Source organism: Drosophila biarmipes, chromosome 3L (genome assembly GCF_025231255.1).
Source record: "Drosophila biarmipes strain raj3 chromosome 3L, RU_DBia_V1.1, whole genome shotgun sequence".
NCBI classification, from domain to species: Eukaryota; Metazoa; Arthropoda; class Insecta; order Diptera; family Drosophilidae; genus Drosophila; species Drosophila biarmipes.
Window position 1 is genome coordinate 25,461,215 of NC_066613.1, and position 14,851 is coordinate 25,476,065.

At 44.0% G+C, this 14,851-nt stretch overlaps 1 protein-coding gene across 8 annotated transcripts in view; it reads left to right on the forward strand.

Annotated features, from left to right (window-relative positions):
* LOC108034738 (cell adhesion molecule Dscam2) overlaps positions 1–14,851 on the forward strand; it is a 48,302-nt gene that overhangs the window by 1,141 nt on the left and 32,310 nt on the right. For 5 of the 8 annotated variants that reach the window (XM_017109679.3, XM_017109680.3, XM_050886671.1 and 2 more), the window contains exon 2: positions 6,135–6,458. In XM_017109679.3, the coding sequence (XP_016965168.1) occupies positions 6,407–6,458 (52 nt within the window). In that variant the 5' untranslated portion in view covers positions 6,135–6,406. Of the gene's footprint in view, positions 1–6,097; positions 6,459–14,851 lie in introns of all 8 variants that reach the window. The other 3 variants (XM_050886670.1, XM_050886668.1, XM_050886669.1) reach the window with 2 other exon arrangements.

Below are 14,851 nucleotides of genomic sequence, written 5' to 3' on the forward strand. Positions count from 1 at the left end.
GAAAGTGAAACGATGTCTTCAAGGTTCCTTTAAATAGCTGAACTCTTGAATCCCCGGTTCTCTGGGCCTTCCAACTTCTCCACCCGGCTCATCAATAAGGCATAATGCAATCCTGTTTCCCGACTGCCCCGGCTGCCTGGAGTGCCCAGCTTCCTTGCTCCCTGCGCCTTTCTCCCGGCTCCTGCTTCCGTTCCACCCCCTTTGACAAGCTGAAGACACGTTTAGCAACGCTTTCACGTAGCTGGCGACCCCCTTTCAGGTCCTCTGGCCTTCTGACTCGCTGCTGCTGGCACTCTCGAGCTTTCTGCAAATTGCCGCTTAATTGTTTGACATTTTCCCCGTATTGTGTTGAGGGCAAATGGCATTTATTTATATATCTTTTGTGCCGGAGAAGCTGGCAGCTGGATCCTTGCTCTGCTTTCCTTACCTTACGATACGTTACGTTCCGCATGCAAGCAATTAGCAGTGCTGCGTGCATTCCTCTTTGTATATAGTATGTACTTCCTCTCCATATACAATGAGTAGTACCTATGTGAGGCCAAGACCGGCCGGCTAATGCAGTGAGCGAAAAGGGGGGCCTATTGATTTTATGAACGAAAACTGCAGGCCGCCTCGTGAGCGGGAGAGAAGCTGCAACTATTTTGGCCGCTGCCGCCATGACAAACTATAAATCTGTCTGTGCCGGCATATACTCATGCGGATACTCACTCGCCGTAGGTAGATGTGTGTACGTATATAGATGCATATACTCGTATCTGGCATATCTGGCTTATAGTGCAGTGGCTGTGCCTTTGTTGTTTTCAGCGCTGCACACACAAAATTTATCGATTGCCGCATACACACATGTCGCATGCCGCATGCTGCATGGTGTATGCTGCAGCCGCTGCGGCTGATGTGTAGTAGTAAAAGCGGCTCGTATTTCATGCGTTTCGCAGCGGAAGTGACCACCGCACTCACACTCGCACGCCCGTGCGTAGTAGTTGTAGTAATAGTAGTTGCCGGCTTCCAGCTTGGGCTTATTTCAATTTTCGGCACTCTCTTTCTCTCCGAGAGAGAGTTATGTATTTTTGGGTGGCCGAAAGCAAACTGCAACAGCTGCCCGCAGTGCGTATACGCAATTTTTGAATTGCCACCCACGCTGCGTATGCGCAATCTGGCTATAAAGCAGCAAAATATGAACCCGATGGGGCAAACAAGTTCCTGTCCGCCCTGCCACTGCTACCGACATTAATTAGAAGGCGGCACAAGTTTCACTTTTACACACCCACCCAGCCTCGCACCCTGATCCATCATTTTCCACAAAAGTCACGTACGATTTTCTTTTTCCGGCCAAACTTTCCTTCCTGCATCTCCACTTTAACCCACAGAAAATGTGGGGGAACTCAACCAAAAGGGGTTTTCTTTGGCTTGGGCTTAAAGTTTTTTCTGTAACAAATTAAGAAATCACTTTCCCCACCCTCTACGACGAGAAAAAAAGTGCCAAAGTTGCCAAAAAGTTGAGATATGATATTTTGTTTCCCTCCATATGTTTTATTTATTCCCGCTTTATGCTTATTTATGCAGGCAAGCATGCTTTTGATTGGCGTGTGACATTTTAAGCGCGGGCTTCTGGCTCTGGCATTTCAAAATTATTGCTGCGGCTCGACTGACTGCTCGTGATTGATGTGGTAGTAGCAGTCTTCTCCAGAGTTCCGCTGAGACACGCAAGCTCGAGGGGCCCCCGAAAAGGTCGAAGTTGATTTGATTGGCAGCTAGAAGGAGCAGAACCCCATGGCAGTGAGATAAAAATAATTAAAAATGCCCAAACTTCTCCCACTTGCGTTTCACTTCTGACTTATTTCTGCTCACATTTGCATTTCCCAGGCCTCATCATTATATTTCGGTTTCCAAAAATACACTCTCTGGCCAGAGGTACTCGTGCTGGGTTTTCCCTGTTTTCCTTCCATTTGGTACATATTTTACTTAACCCAATATTCGGCTCGTTAGCCAGGAGGAAACAAAGGGCCATAGTAACGGGCCCAGGAAAAATCACTGAGCAACCAGGAAGGCAAAAACAAAAACAAGAGCTGCCAGTAACCGAAACGTGTTGGCATCAGCTGCTATGTGGAAAAAGTTTATGACTTTAGACCCATTTTGTGTATAGTACAGCCCCCTTTCCCCCTAGCTGAACTCAATTTTTCTCCCCCTCGAATCACGGCAACGTGGACTTACCTTGGGCCCAGCTGGCAAAGCGGTGAAAGCCGGGGAAAGCTGGGAAAGAGCCTTCTTTCCGTCTGCTTGGCTGCTGTTTTTAAATGATTTTTATGTGCACTTCAGTGCAAGAGGCCCGCCCACTTTGCGCGCCGCCCGTGCCTTCTATGTACTATATATGCATATAATTTCTTGCACAATTTTGTTGCTGGCTTTTCATTTCACAGCTTGTTATGCATTTTCAGGCTCGCTCGCTCTTTCCCAGTGTTTCGCTGGTTTTTCACTGTTTGTTTGTTTGTTTGTTTGTCGCTTCATGCCTCTGCCTTATTGATTTTCCTCCTTTTTTCCTAGTTTCGTTTCTATTGCTATTTCCATATCCACTCCTCTGCTTTTTGTGTGTCTGCTGGCTTGTTTGTTTGTGGCCAGCCGGTCGGCCAGTGTTACAATGCAACAGACGACAGCCGCTTGGCCATTACAATTCCAGTCCTCTGTCCAGTGACCAGTGTCCCCGCAATCCTATGGGCTCTGTGCCATGGAATCTATCCCGTGTAGCCCCTATACCAAAGCCCCAAAGCCTCTGCCCCTTTTGTTTTGCCAGCCGAGATTCCCATGCAGCGGCCCTTTGCATTCTATTGATTTTTTGCTCCTCCGCCTCTGCCAGCAGCCGCCAGAGACGCCGTAAAAAGTCATTAGCGAAGGGGTCCAAGGGGGTGCACGGGGGGTGGAAGCCCGGCCCTCGAGTGCATAATGGCACAATTTAAATACGGCTGCGGAGAGGAGCGGATCTGCCATGTGAATGAACCGTGAACTATGACCGGCTGTGGCAGCTCCTCTGAAGGGGTTAAAGTAAGTCGTGGTCTAGTAAACAAGTGCTGGCTTGGGAACTGTGCAGATTTAAAAGGATAACAGAATTTTGAAAAGTGCCTAAATGTAGGCAACGAAAAATGTTACATGATTTCGAGCATAGTTTGGTGGTTTCAAAACACTTAATCCGTTTTGAAAAAGTTTTTAGGAGCATTCTTAAAAAAAAGAACATTTATAATAATATTTGCTATAACTTTTCACTCATATATTAAGTTCCATTAATGAAGCCAGAAAATAATTATCTATAGTTACTTTACAACATTTTAGTTTATGTTCCTTAAGTAGTAAGAAACAAGGCTTGTTTTTAAAATCCCCCAAAAACAACGAAAAATTAGTTCATCTAAGTGCAACCTACTTAAAGTCGATAGCCCCATACTTCATTCCCTTCGCTGTTTACACGTGACTTCTGCAGGTCGCACATGTTTTCTATTTACCCACGCAAAACAATAAGCTGAAAGCCATTTGATTTTGATTTATTGACGCACGTAGCACGTACAAGGGAATAAAGCCGGGTGAGCTCGGATGGAAAGGGGGACTTAGAACGGGGATGGGGGCATGCAACAAGCGAAACAGACTCCAGACTCGATAGAAATCGATGGCATAATGATTATCTATTAAAATAAATCACGTATTTGGCAGACGATGGCTGCCATACGGCGGCGGACCAGACGAGAAAAGTCCGTAGCCGGCCAAGCATTGAAGTCTATAAATTGCACTTGTCCTGACCTCACAATCCTCTCACCCATCCTGATCCCCTTCCCCATCCACATCAGCACATGAGAAGATGGTTTACGGAGGACGGGCAGCCTTTAATGCATTTCCCCGGCACAAATTGTCACAGACAGGGGGCCCAGGATCGAGCAGACAACGTTAAGTGTAATATAAATAAATCGAAGCTGACTTCAAGTGTTTAAGCCGTTGGCAAAGACGCCTAGAAACCCGGGAAGCAGTTCAAATTCAAAGGGATGGCGATGAAATTGGAGGAGCGGAAGCCGCTTACAAAGGCGGCTCAAAGGCGTATTCCCACTTTGATGCAATCATGCCCCTTTTGATTGGGTCGCAGACAAAGTTTGCTCAACCATCCGAGCCCATTTAAATGTTTAATTTGATGTCTAGTCTTTCGAGGAATTTTAAGTATGCAATTTTATTTCATTTCCGAGCGGGAAACTACCAATGTCGTGATTTAAGCGAGATAATACGCGGTGACTTATTTACGATTAATTAAAAACATTTTTCGAAATGCATGTAAAGTCTGAACATATTATTCCTTTTTTTAACTTACATCTTAGTTCATTTTTAAGAGGTTTTAAAATCAGATTTCCTGGTAATGTAGCTATGGGAAACGCGGCATGCACTTCTTGTCGGCAAAGCTGCTAGGCTAGCAATTTTGATTTTCTGCTGTCGCACTTTAAACTAATTGCCAGCAATTTAGCAAACGTTGGCAGTGCAATGCGGCGTATGCGTAATATTTATGTCTGTTCGCCCTCCGCCATCCATTATACGCCGTGTGTGCCAGTGAGTCTGTATCGCAGCGCTCTTTTGTTTGCCAGTGTTGTTGGCCTGCCCAGTGCGCACATTTGCCGCATAATTGCCAAGTCATGATTTTTTACACACCCAGAAGAGAGATGGAGCAGAAGGGAAGAAAAGAAAGAAAAATCCAACAAGTAACGAAGGAAATAAACGAAGCATTTTCAGCAGCATTTCCCCAGTACCCCCGACTTTTCCAACCATTTTCCCCCATTCCAACTGCCCCACAGCCATTGTCTGTTACAGCAGTTTGCCGATGATATTCGCACTGGGCATAATTTCCATGTTGCTTAAGCGGCATTTTGTTGTCCCATTCCCCCCAATCTCCCCGAAAAACCCCTCCCTGTGCGCCTCTGTGCTTTATCGTTATTGACAGTTTTATACGTTTCTTTTTATCTTCTTGGTATCTTCTTGTCCTGTTCCTGTTCCTGTCCCTTTTGCATAGTTTCAAGTTTCGGCAAATATCGTTTGGTTCGTGCCGCATTTTTTCCGTATAGCTCCCTTTTTCCGTTTTTACAATGTCCAGAAGTTTACCTTGGGGACTCGTCTGTAAGATCCCGTCCTGGCTGGCCAGGGGCTAAGTTAATGTAATGCCAGCCAGGCAATAGAATGCTTTTTGAGCGGAGGGATTTGCCGGGGAGGACTCCCACGCACACGCGTGTTTTAGCATATTTTCGTCATATTTCGCATCCACGAGATACTCGTAGTCGCACTCGCCCCCAGATACTCGGCTGCAGCCTCAACTTCAGATGAGGATGTCAGCACTTCAGTGGCAACTTATGGCGCTCCAATTTCGCGCTGATGCATAATTTTTTCGCCTTCATCTTGTCGCATAAAAATGCGCTCAAAGGGGCGCAAAAGCCGAAACCCGGAAAAGGGGGAGAACTTCACGGAGCCGCAGCAACACTACCCGTTTTCCGGGTTACAAAACTGTCATTCTGCACGAGGGAAAATATTAAAAACATGTATTTTATGACATCCCCTTTAAGTTTGGTTGCAATTTATTTTTAGTTTATTCAAAAATCGTATAAACTCAAACTTTGTGCTATTAGAAAAATAAGCTTTAAGAACCTACTAGTTTTGTGCTGTTAGTGTAGTAAAGTAATATTTTAAGCTTCAGGAAAAGATATATCAAAGTGTATCAAACACAAAGAAAGCAATTTTTGACACATTTATGAGTTTCATCCATTTTTTGCTGTGTGTTGCTGCTCTGTTGTTCCGATTTCTGGAGCTGCCATATCTGCCCCAAGTGGTTCAGCTGGGTTGGCTGGGTGTGCGCTTTGTGGCGTTGACTTGACATGATTAATATCCCCGCTGACATGCGAATCGCAGTTGACTGACTGTCGTCAAGTGAAATCAAAAGCAAAGGCTAGAGCCGCAGTATCCGCATGCAGGCAGCTTTAAGTCTTTTGCCAGAAAAAGTCTTAAAAATCAAACTAGCAAAATGTACGATATTTAAGTTAAACACCTATAAAAGCAAACCTAAAATAATTTGTTTTTACTTTCTCCTTAATAGCAGATGTTTTAAAAAAGTATAATCTACTTTAACACAGATTTCGCGGGTCGTAATACGGAAAATAAACAAACAAAAAGAACAACAATAACAAAAGCATCGGCAAACAACCAAGTTTTTCGCGAAAACCATTAACATTTTCAGCCTCAATCACAGCGACGCATTTGTAGATGTGAGAAAGAAATTAAATAACCGAAACAAACAGAGCGAACGCGGACCAAAACGACAGCCATAACAAACAAATCAAGCGAAATTCGGCATTTAAAATCCAGACATAAAAAATGTAATGGAAAGCATTAGTGCTCATAAAAAATGGATTTACACAGCCTTTTTAAGGCCATCCTGATCCTGTATGTCCTGAGAGGTGAGTACTGACAGAGTTTTCGTTTTTGTTTGCCAATGAAATACGAAAACTCTCAGCGACATTATTGATTCGATTGGAATCAAATTTTTATGGTATTTGATAGGAAAGTTTATTAACTCAACCGAACTTAAATATTTAGAATTTATTGTATAAAAAGTGTACTTAACATCACTATACCTATAGCCCAAATATCTTACGCTCACAATTTAACCAGACGATTATTATCAAAAAACTATTTTAGTAGTTATCGCTTTTATCGATACTAAGATTGAAGTTGTTCCACCTCCTTCTTCCTTATTTCATCCATTTTTGCAATTTTAAATGCTCAGAGATGTCTTTAAACTAAGGACTAATTATGTGTTAAATATCTTGCGGATGTAATTTATTTAGAGAATTATGATCGCTGCCATCGATTAAAATATCGATGGTATGCACCCTCGTTTCCCCCATTTTGCCCGCAAAAGTATGCAATTAAATTTGCAACATACGCCCAAGGAACAAGGAATCTGAAGGGGCTGTGGGAATTGAAAAGCGAAAAGCATTTCAATTAACGCAGCGCCATACATGTGTGTACAATGTTCATATATAGTATGTACATTCCGTGTACATATATCGTCGTTAATGAGCGCCTGCCGCTCAACTTTCGCGTAGTAGACAAAAGGCGGGCGAAGTTGCGGAGTTTGTGCCATAAAACTGAATTATTGAAAGGCACACGTTTCACTTTTGTTTTTGTTTCTGTTTGTGTTGCGTTCGTGGGGCTTGCGTTTTCCATGGGGTGGAGCTCAAAGAAACGGAGTCAGCAGCGAAACTTTGCATGCCAGGACATCGAGTCAGGAGTCACATGAGTCGCAGGAGCAGCCGCAGGAAAGGCAGCAGGAGCAGGGGCGGCATTTATGAAACTTTCTGCCACTGGCGTGGCTCGACACTTCAAGGAACCCACACACAAAAGGGGGGAACCTCCCCCCGCCTTTTCCCCTGCAAAACAGGCTGGATCAAATGTTAATTGCAGTTTTCGAGCCATAATTAGAGATCCTCATTGTCTAATGTGTCACGGCATTTAGCAACCGAATACGTCTGCACCCAGACTGCGCCCGACTGAAACCTAGAAGGAAAGCTGCGGACGGGAGCGACTAACCCCAGCTGAACAAATGCACAACTGACGCGGGGAAAGAAAATTCCCTACGTCCTACACTCGAAACAAAAATGAAACATGATATATTGAGGATTTTTATGATTTCTTAAATAGTATATTTTAGCTTAATTCTCTTAAAATTATGGCATTCTTCAGAAATATAACATCATTTCCAACACTTTCTCTTTAGTTTTAACTAATATATTATATCCGTCAGAACTTCCTGGTTTTTTACTTTTAAAAACAAAAGTACGTTGTTGAAGATATGATACAATATGATATGTGGTTAGAGATATAATGCAAATTTTAAGCTATCTGCAGCTTTGAATATTCAGTTTCCAACTTCGCACCAAAAGAAAGCCAGACCCGAATCCCCTGGCTTTGGCTAAGGTACCCCGCCCAGATGCCTGACTTCCCGCAAAGTCCGCTCCTGTGGCTGTTTCTATAGAGCCTTCCAGCTGCACTTCCCCCGCTTCGCTCCAAGTTCAACAACACGCCCTCGAAATGTGAATGACCTCGAATGTCACGTTTGCTAAGCGCATGAAAGGCAGTGGGGTGGGCTTCCAGGGGGTGTGGGGGTGCTCTAAGGCAGTTCGTCACATCGCTGCGCAGCAGGAGGGCCAAGATTATGCAGCTTCTGGCTCCTGACTGCTGACTGCTATTTTATGAAACAAAAACAAGCCCGAAGAAGCAAAGCCAAAGGCAGGCGGAGGGCTTTTGTGAGGACCTGGCAACATTGTCCAAGAAGCAGACCGGGCTTAAGTCCAAAGCATGCAGAGCATAATCAGCTTCATCATCAGTGGAGGCAGCAGCAGCAAAAGCAGCAACAGCAACAGCAGCAACAGCAACAGCAGCAACAGCAACAGCAGCAACAAGCAGTAAGCAAAGAAAGGCCTTTACTGTCACAGTCAGCAGCAACATGGGCTCCAGCCAGCAGCAACATCAGCCCGCAGCTTAGCCATGGATGGCATACAAAGAGCCAGGAAAAGGACGATGACGAGATGACGAGGACGCGGCTGCAGATATGGACACGGCTCTGTCGAGGGCACAGTGGTTGATCTTTTCCTGATAGCTTTGGCTTTCCGAGAGTGGCATACACAAGGAAGTGTTTGTGGCGGGCACAAAAGCTGGTTGGTCGGTTGCTTGCAAAATCACCAAGCCCCAAACGCAGCTTAATTATTTTTTTCTGCAGCACAGAAACGTAGGGTAAACGCTGGTTCGGATAATGAGATTGCAGTGCCCAGATACAATTCGTCGTATGCAGGGGCTTAAAACATTCCCAGCTTTCAATTTGAGCAATTTTCCTGTTTTTCAGCTTGTTTAGTCAAAGCAAGTCAAGTTGGACCGGGGGCAGCGGGGGCAGTAGCGGCAGCACGAAGCCCTGGTTGGCCCTACGTGCCCTGACCTAAGCAAATACACTTTGCACTCCGAGTCCTGGCCCACACTTACAGCCACACACATCCGTGGAGTATTCCGCTTTGTTGCGCACCCAGACAGACGGAGATCTCGCTTCGGCATCGCATTAGTCGGGGCTTTTAAGCAGAAAAATGCGTGCACTTGAGGGCCACCTCCTGAAAGCCCCGAGCGGAGCAGCCCGAATCCCCAGAAACATCCGCCTACCGCCTCCATCCGCTCCTTCCGCTCCATCACTCATCCGACCCGTTTCCCTGAGCCCTGCCGTGTGCTACTTTAAATATTAAACGGTGCCTACTTTTCGGCTGCCTGAGTTTTTTTTTTTTTTTTTTATTTAATTAACATCTTTATTTAATATAATCCAGGAACAGATCTAATTAAAGCCTTTAACCTAAATGTTTTCTTAAGTAAATAATCTCTTAATTATAAATTATAATTAGTTTTCAACTTGGTATATAGGAGTAGCTCAAATTACGACTAGTTTCAAGTAAATAATATATTCATATTAGTCTCTTAGGAGCAGCCCAAAATGTCTTCTTTTGAGCCTGCGAATTGGGATAGCCCCCTGTAATCTCCGGGCTAGACGATTACGGTGGGCAGTTAGACGGTCGTTGTACCTGCTTGAGAAGAACGATATTTGGTCTTCAACAAGACTCAGGTTTAGGTCATTGTGAAGCGTTTGGCCGCTAACGAACCACTCACAGCCAGTGATTTGTCTTAATGTTTTGTTCTGGACGGTTTGGAAACGTTTTCGGTGGGACGCAGCCGCCACTCCCCAAATTTGGATTCCATATCTCCAAGTTGGTGCGATGATTTGTTGATAAATGTGCCGCTTGCATCTTAGAGATAATTTGCTTTTCTTGTTTAGCATCCAGAATAATTGGTTCCGCTTTAGGTTGCACATTTTGACGACTCTGGCAATATGTTCTCGGAAGGTTAGGCGTTTGTCCAGTGTGAGGCCTAGGTATTTCGCCTTAGTCGCTTGCTCTATGTCCACATTATTAATGTGGACCACCGGAGTTGTTTTTCGGCGTAACGTAAAGCAAACGTTTACGCATTTGCTTTCGTTGATTTTGATATTGTTCGCCGTGGCCCATTTCTCGAATTCGTTGAGGTAGGTTTGCAGCGTTTGTGAAGACTCGGTCTCACTGTTCGAGGAGCTGAGAAAGCAGACGTCGTCAGCGAAGCTGGCCAGCAGCATTTTGCTGTTGTCGTAGGTCATTTCTTCATAGCTTGGCTTGGGGATGTCTGCTGTAAAGATGGAGTACAGTAGCGGTCCTAAGACGCTTCCTTGGGGAACGCCAGCTGTAATGGCAACATTTGCAGAGATTGCGTCTCTGGACTGGACGCAAAAATCTCTGTTTGTGAGAAACGATCTGATGAGCTCAAACAGGTTGGCTGGCAGCGCTGTTTTGACTTTGGCTAGTAGTCCCGGGATCCAAACTCTATCAAATGCCTGTTGTATGTCAAGAAAGATGCCGTTGCAGTATTCTTTATTGTCGTAGGCCTTCAGGATGTGATTGACTACACGGTGCAATTGCTCAATCGTACTGTGGCCGGCTCTGAATCCGAATTGGTGCATTGGGATAGTATCATTGTCTTCTAGGTGTATTATAAGTCGGGAAGCTATCAGCCTTTCCATTACCTTCGATAAAGAGGGCAGGAGGCTGATAGGCCGGTAGGAGCATGGATCCTGTTCCGGTTTCCCTGGCTTTAGAATCATACTGATTCTAGCACTCTTCCATTTTTTGGGAAAGTATTGCACTCTAAGTATCGCATTGAATATCAATGTGATAAGTAATAGTGCTCTCTTGGGAAGGATTTTAAGTACTGCGTTGCTTATTAGGTCATGACCTGGCGCCTTTCGACTTTTGAGGGTACGTATCATGTTTGAGACTTCTTCCAGACGGATATGTCTTATTGGAGGTGACATCTGGAAAGGGCGCTGTAGTATTTCGTTTATTCTGTTGATATCCTCCTCGGATGCGAAATTAAACGCAGTGAATCTGTCGCCAAGGTGTTCCGCAAATGTTTGTACTTGCTCTTCTAAGGAGCGACACCAGTTACCATTGCTGTTCTTCAGAGGCGTAACTTTCTGTGGCATTCTTTTTACTTTTTTGGTAAAGGACCACATATTAAAAATGGAATCATTAGAATAGTCCATATTGGTCAGCATATGTTCGAATTGCGCATTTTTCAATTCAGCCATGGCAACGTGAAGCTCTCTGGCGCATCTATGCCATTGAGCTTTATCCTCAGGACTGTGCGTTCGAATATAACGTCTTCTCAGTGCTCTCTTACGGACTAGAATCTCTGCAATGTTTGGGTCAATTCTATTCGAGTGGCGTATGAGGGCTCTGCCATGATTGTTTGCAGTGTACACGTTTGCACTCCTCGCCGCATTTGTCACGTTGGTAGTGAAGAGGTCTACAGCGTCGTCAATCTCAGCAGCAGAGTTGAGCTCAATGTTAAGGCGTATCGATCTACATAGTTCTTCCTTGAAAACAGCTACATTTGTGTGTTTGCTAAGAAGTTGTCTACGTTGAGTGCATTGTATGGCTTCTGTTTTTAATGTAGTGATGAGAGATAGGTGGTCCGATTCAAGGTCCCAGCTGTCTCTGATGCTTAGCTTGTCGTGTGGAATGTTGCGATAAATTGCAAAGTCTAAACAGGATGGTCTTCGATTTACTGCGCTTGGATAGTATGTTGGTGCTCCAGTCGCCAGGATGTTGGCGTTAATTGAGATGGCGCTTGCGGCAAGTAAGTTACCTCGGTGACAGGTGATCGCAGAACCCCACCATGGATGTTTGGCGTTCCAGTCTCCGCTGATAAATGATCTTGGGAAGTTGAAGTTAGCGAATATGTCATCAAATTCTGATTGAGTCCAGCTGAAGTTCGGAGGGCAATAGATTGATCCGATGAATATTTGTCCTATACATGTTTGGATTCTGGCACCCACGATTTGGACTTTAGCATGGACGATTGGCTCGATGGGAAAGTGATTGATCTTTTTGTTAACCAGGATTGCAGCTCCACCCCTGTGGCTGCCGTCAGGTAGATTTGAAGTGTAGACTTCATATCCAAATAGTTGAAGGTTGGATGTCTTCGTTTCAGTGAGAAGGAGAATGTCAATATTCTCTCTCTCCGCAAGGTGGCCGATTTCCGTCATTTTGCCGGCAGCACCTCGCGTGTTCCAGGTGAGAATTTTTATTTGGGACATTGTGTAAGTTGCGCGTTAATTGCAACCAGCATCTTCAGCATCTGGGCTTGCATGGCGTATAGACCCTCGATAGCTTTTGAGAGCGATGCAACTGCCATTTCTAGTTTAGATTCTTGTGCATTTTGCTGTTGTGACACATCTGGGAAAAAGTGCGCATGATTTTTTGCACCGTAGTGATGTTGCTGTTGAATGGCGTCCTGTAGCCTATTTGTTAGGTTTCCTGGTCGTTTGTTTTGTTTTTCCGTGATTGGATTTGCATTTCTGGCTATTTGAGCATAAGAAACTCCATTTTCATAATGTTTGGGTGTAGAGTTATTGTTTATGCTCACTTTTGGGGTTTTCTGTACATTTTCGTTCATTTTGAGCAATTTTTGATAGGATTTGCAGCCACGGAAGTTAGCTGGGTGATTTTCACCACAGTGAGTGCAAGTTGCTGGTGCTTCTTTGCTTCTGGGACAATCTGATGATTTATGGTAGTCACCGCAAGAGACACAGATAAAAGGTCTGTAGCAATATCTTGCAGTATGACCAAACGATTGGCATCTCCGACATTGCACTATGTCTTGTGCTTTTCTGGCTACTTCAAAACGGACGCGTTGGCGACATAGAGATCGTAGTTGGAGTATATCTTTGTTATTTAGATTCTTTTCTACATTAATGAAGAAGAGGTTCATCTGTTCACCGCTCTTGTTGCTTTTTGGGTTATATATTGATAGAACTTTATGCCCCTGTCTGAGTAATTCCTCTTTGATTTTATGATGGAGCTGTGAATGGTGTAATCCTCGCACAACAACTCTGAATGGTTTCTCGTCTTTCAATTGATAGCAATGGAATTCAATTTTCAGGGAACTTAGTTGTCGTACTACAGCCCTGTAGGTGTTTGCGTCTTTGGTGTAGATTCTGTGAGTGGAGCCCACAGAGGATTTGATTTCAACATTTTCAAGATTTGTAACTTCCTCGATAGCGATAAGAAGTTCGTTCACGTTTGTCACGTCCATAAGAACGATTGGTGGTGGTTTTGGACTACCAGTAGAAGCAGATTTTACCGTAGATGAATCAGTTTTACTTTGTACGTTTGCGTTCTTGTTATGTGCATTGCTGTCTTTAGCCTTAGAAGCGGTGTGAGAACGGTAAGCCGCTGCTGCAGCGCTAGTCGATGGTTCGTCCACACTATTGCAGTCCATCTCATCGTCATCAACTGATAGTGTTTCGAACCTGTTTGCTGACACAGGGTCACTGGGTTCTAAATTTCTAATATCGGCACGTTTTCGTTGACTTATTGGTGAGTTCGATGACCCCTTCCTCTTCTGGCTCTGGATTTTTTGCCATCTGGGTGAATCCGGTAGAGGGGGGAAGTCTATAGAAGTGCTTAATGCTTTAGGAGGCATAGGCGTTGAGCACATGCCACTGCATATGCTGGGTGATGATGTAGTGTTGGTATATATTGGACTGTGAGTTGTTGTCAGAGTACTGGTGATACAGGCTGCATTACTGCTTGATACTGCTATACCATATGAGTTAAGCTTGCCGCTAGTGGCCAGATTTTTTGCCAGGGTTAACTCTCCTGGAATCACCTCGTCCATGACGGCTTTTCTCAGAGCTTCGCCCAGAAGCATTGTTTCTCTGGTATTTGCCATTTCTCTCGATTTTATGCAAAGTCGAATGTAAGTCAATCACTGCTTTTATTGCCCCTCTTGTACGGCTGCGCGCAGTGTGAGGGGAACAGCGGTGCCCTAGCGGGCACAAATGCAGTCTTGTCGCACTACACTTATGTTGTTGTTGTTGTCCCACTGCCGACACTGCGCTAGACAGCGTCCGAATTTTTATGATCTGTGCTATTATTAGCACACGAAGAATAGATAACAAAATAATAACGCGTAAGCACGCACTTTGTTTTTTTTTTTTTTTTTTTTTTTTTTTTTTTTTTTTTTTCCCCACGACACAACTTGTCAAAGAGTTGATGGCTGCCTGAGTAAGATTTGCCTTTCGGCCGGGCTGTGTTCTCAATTCCGTTTTCTTGGGAGTTTTGAAGTTTTTTAAAACAGCGGGTTCTGGCATGGTAGAATCCAAAAACTCCATTTAATCCTTTTTCTGAGTTAAACAATTTTGAAATAAAACAAAATAATTGAATATTTCTTATGAATAAGAAGTATTTTAAAACTCTAAAATGAGAGCAGATTACTGAAATAATATTACTTATATTTAAATGTAATAAAATTCAGATTTTTTAAATCAATATTTGTTTTTTTTGTACATTTCAAGACACTGCCCTTTCTTAATAATAATTTGGCAATGAAATAACGTCATTAAAGTCCTAAAAGTATATTGAAAGTAAAAATTGGAACACAATGGCAATGTACATTTGTATTTGTCAAGCCATTTTCCCTGCCGCCGAACAAACCGTTCTGCCTTTTCCTCCCCCAAGAAGATAGATATAGATATAGCGCCGGCGAAGACAAGTCCTCGTTCTCTCACGGCATATGCAAATCAGCTTTAATATTGCTGCTCTTGCTGTTCAGCGATTTCCTTCTCCTTTGTCGCGAAATTGCGTTTTCATTTAAATGGCGTGCGGGAAAAGTTTTTCTGATTTAGTGTGCGCTTTGAAGCTGGCGCCTTGGAACTGAAAAC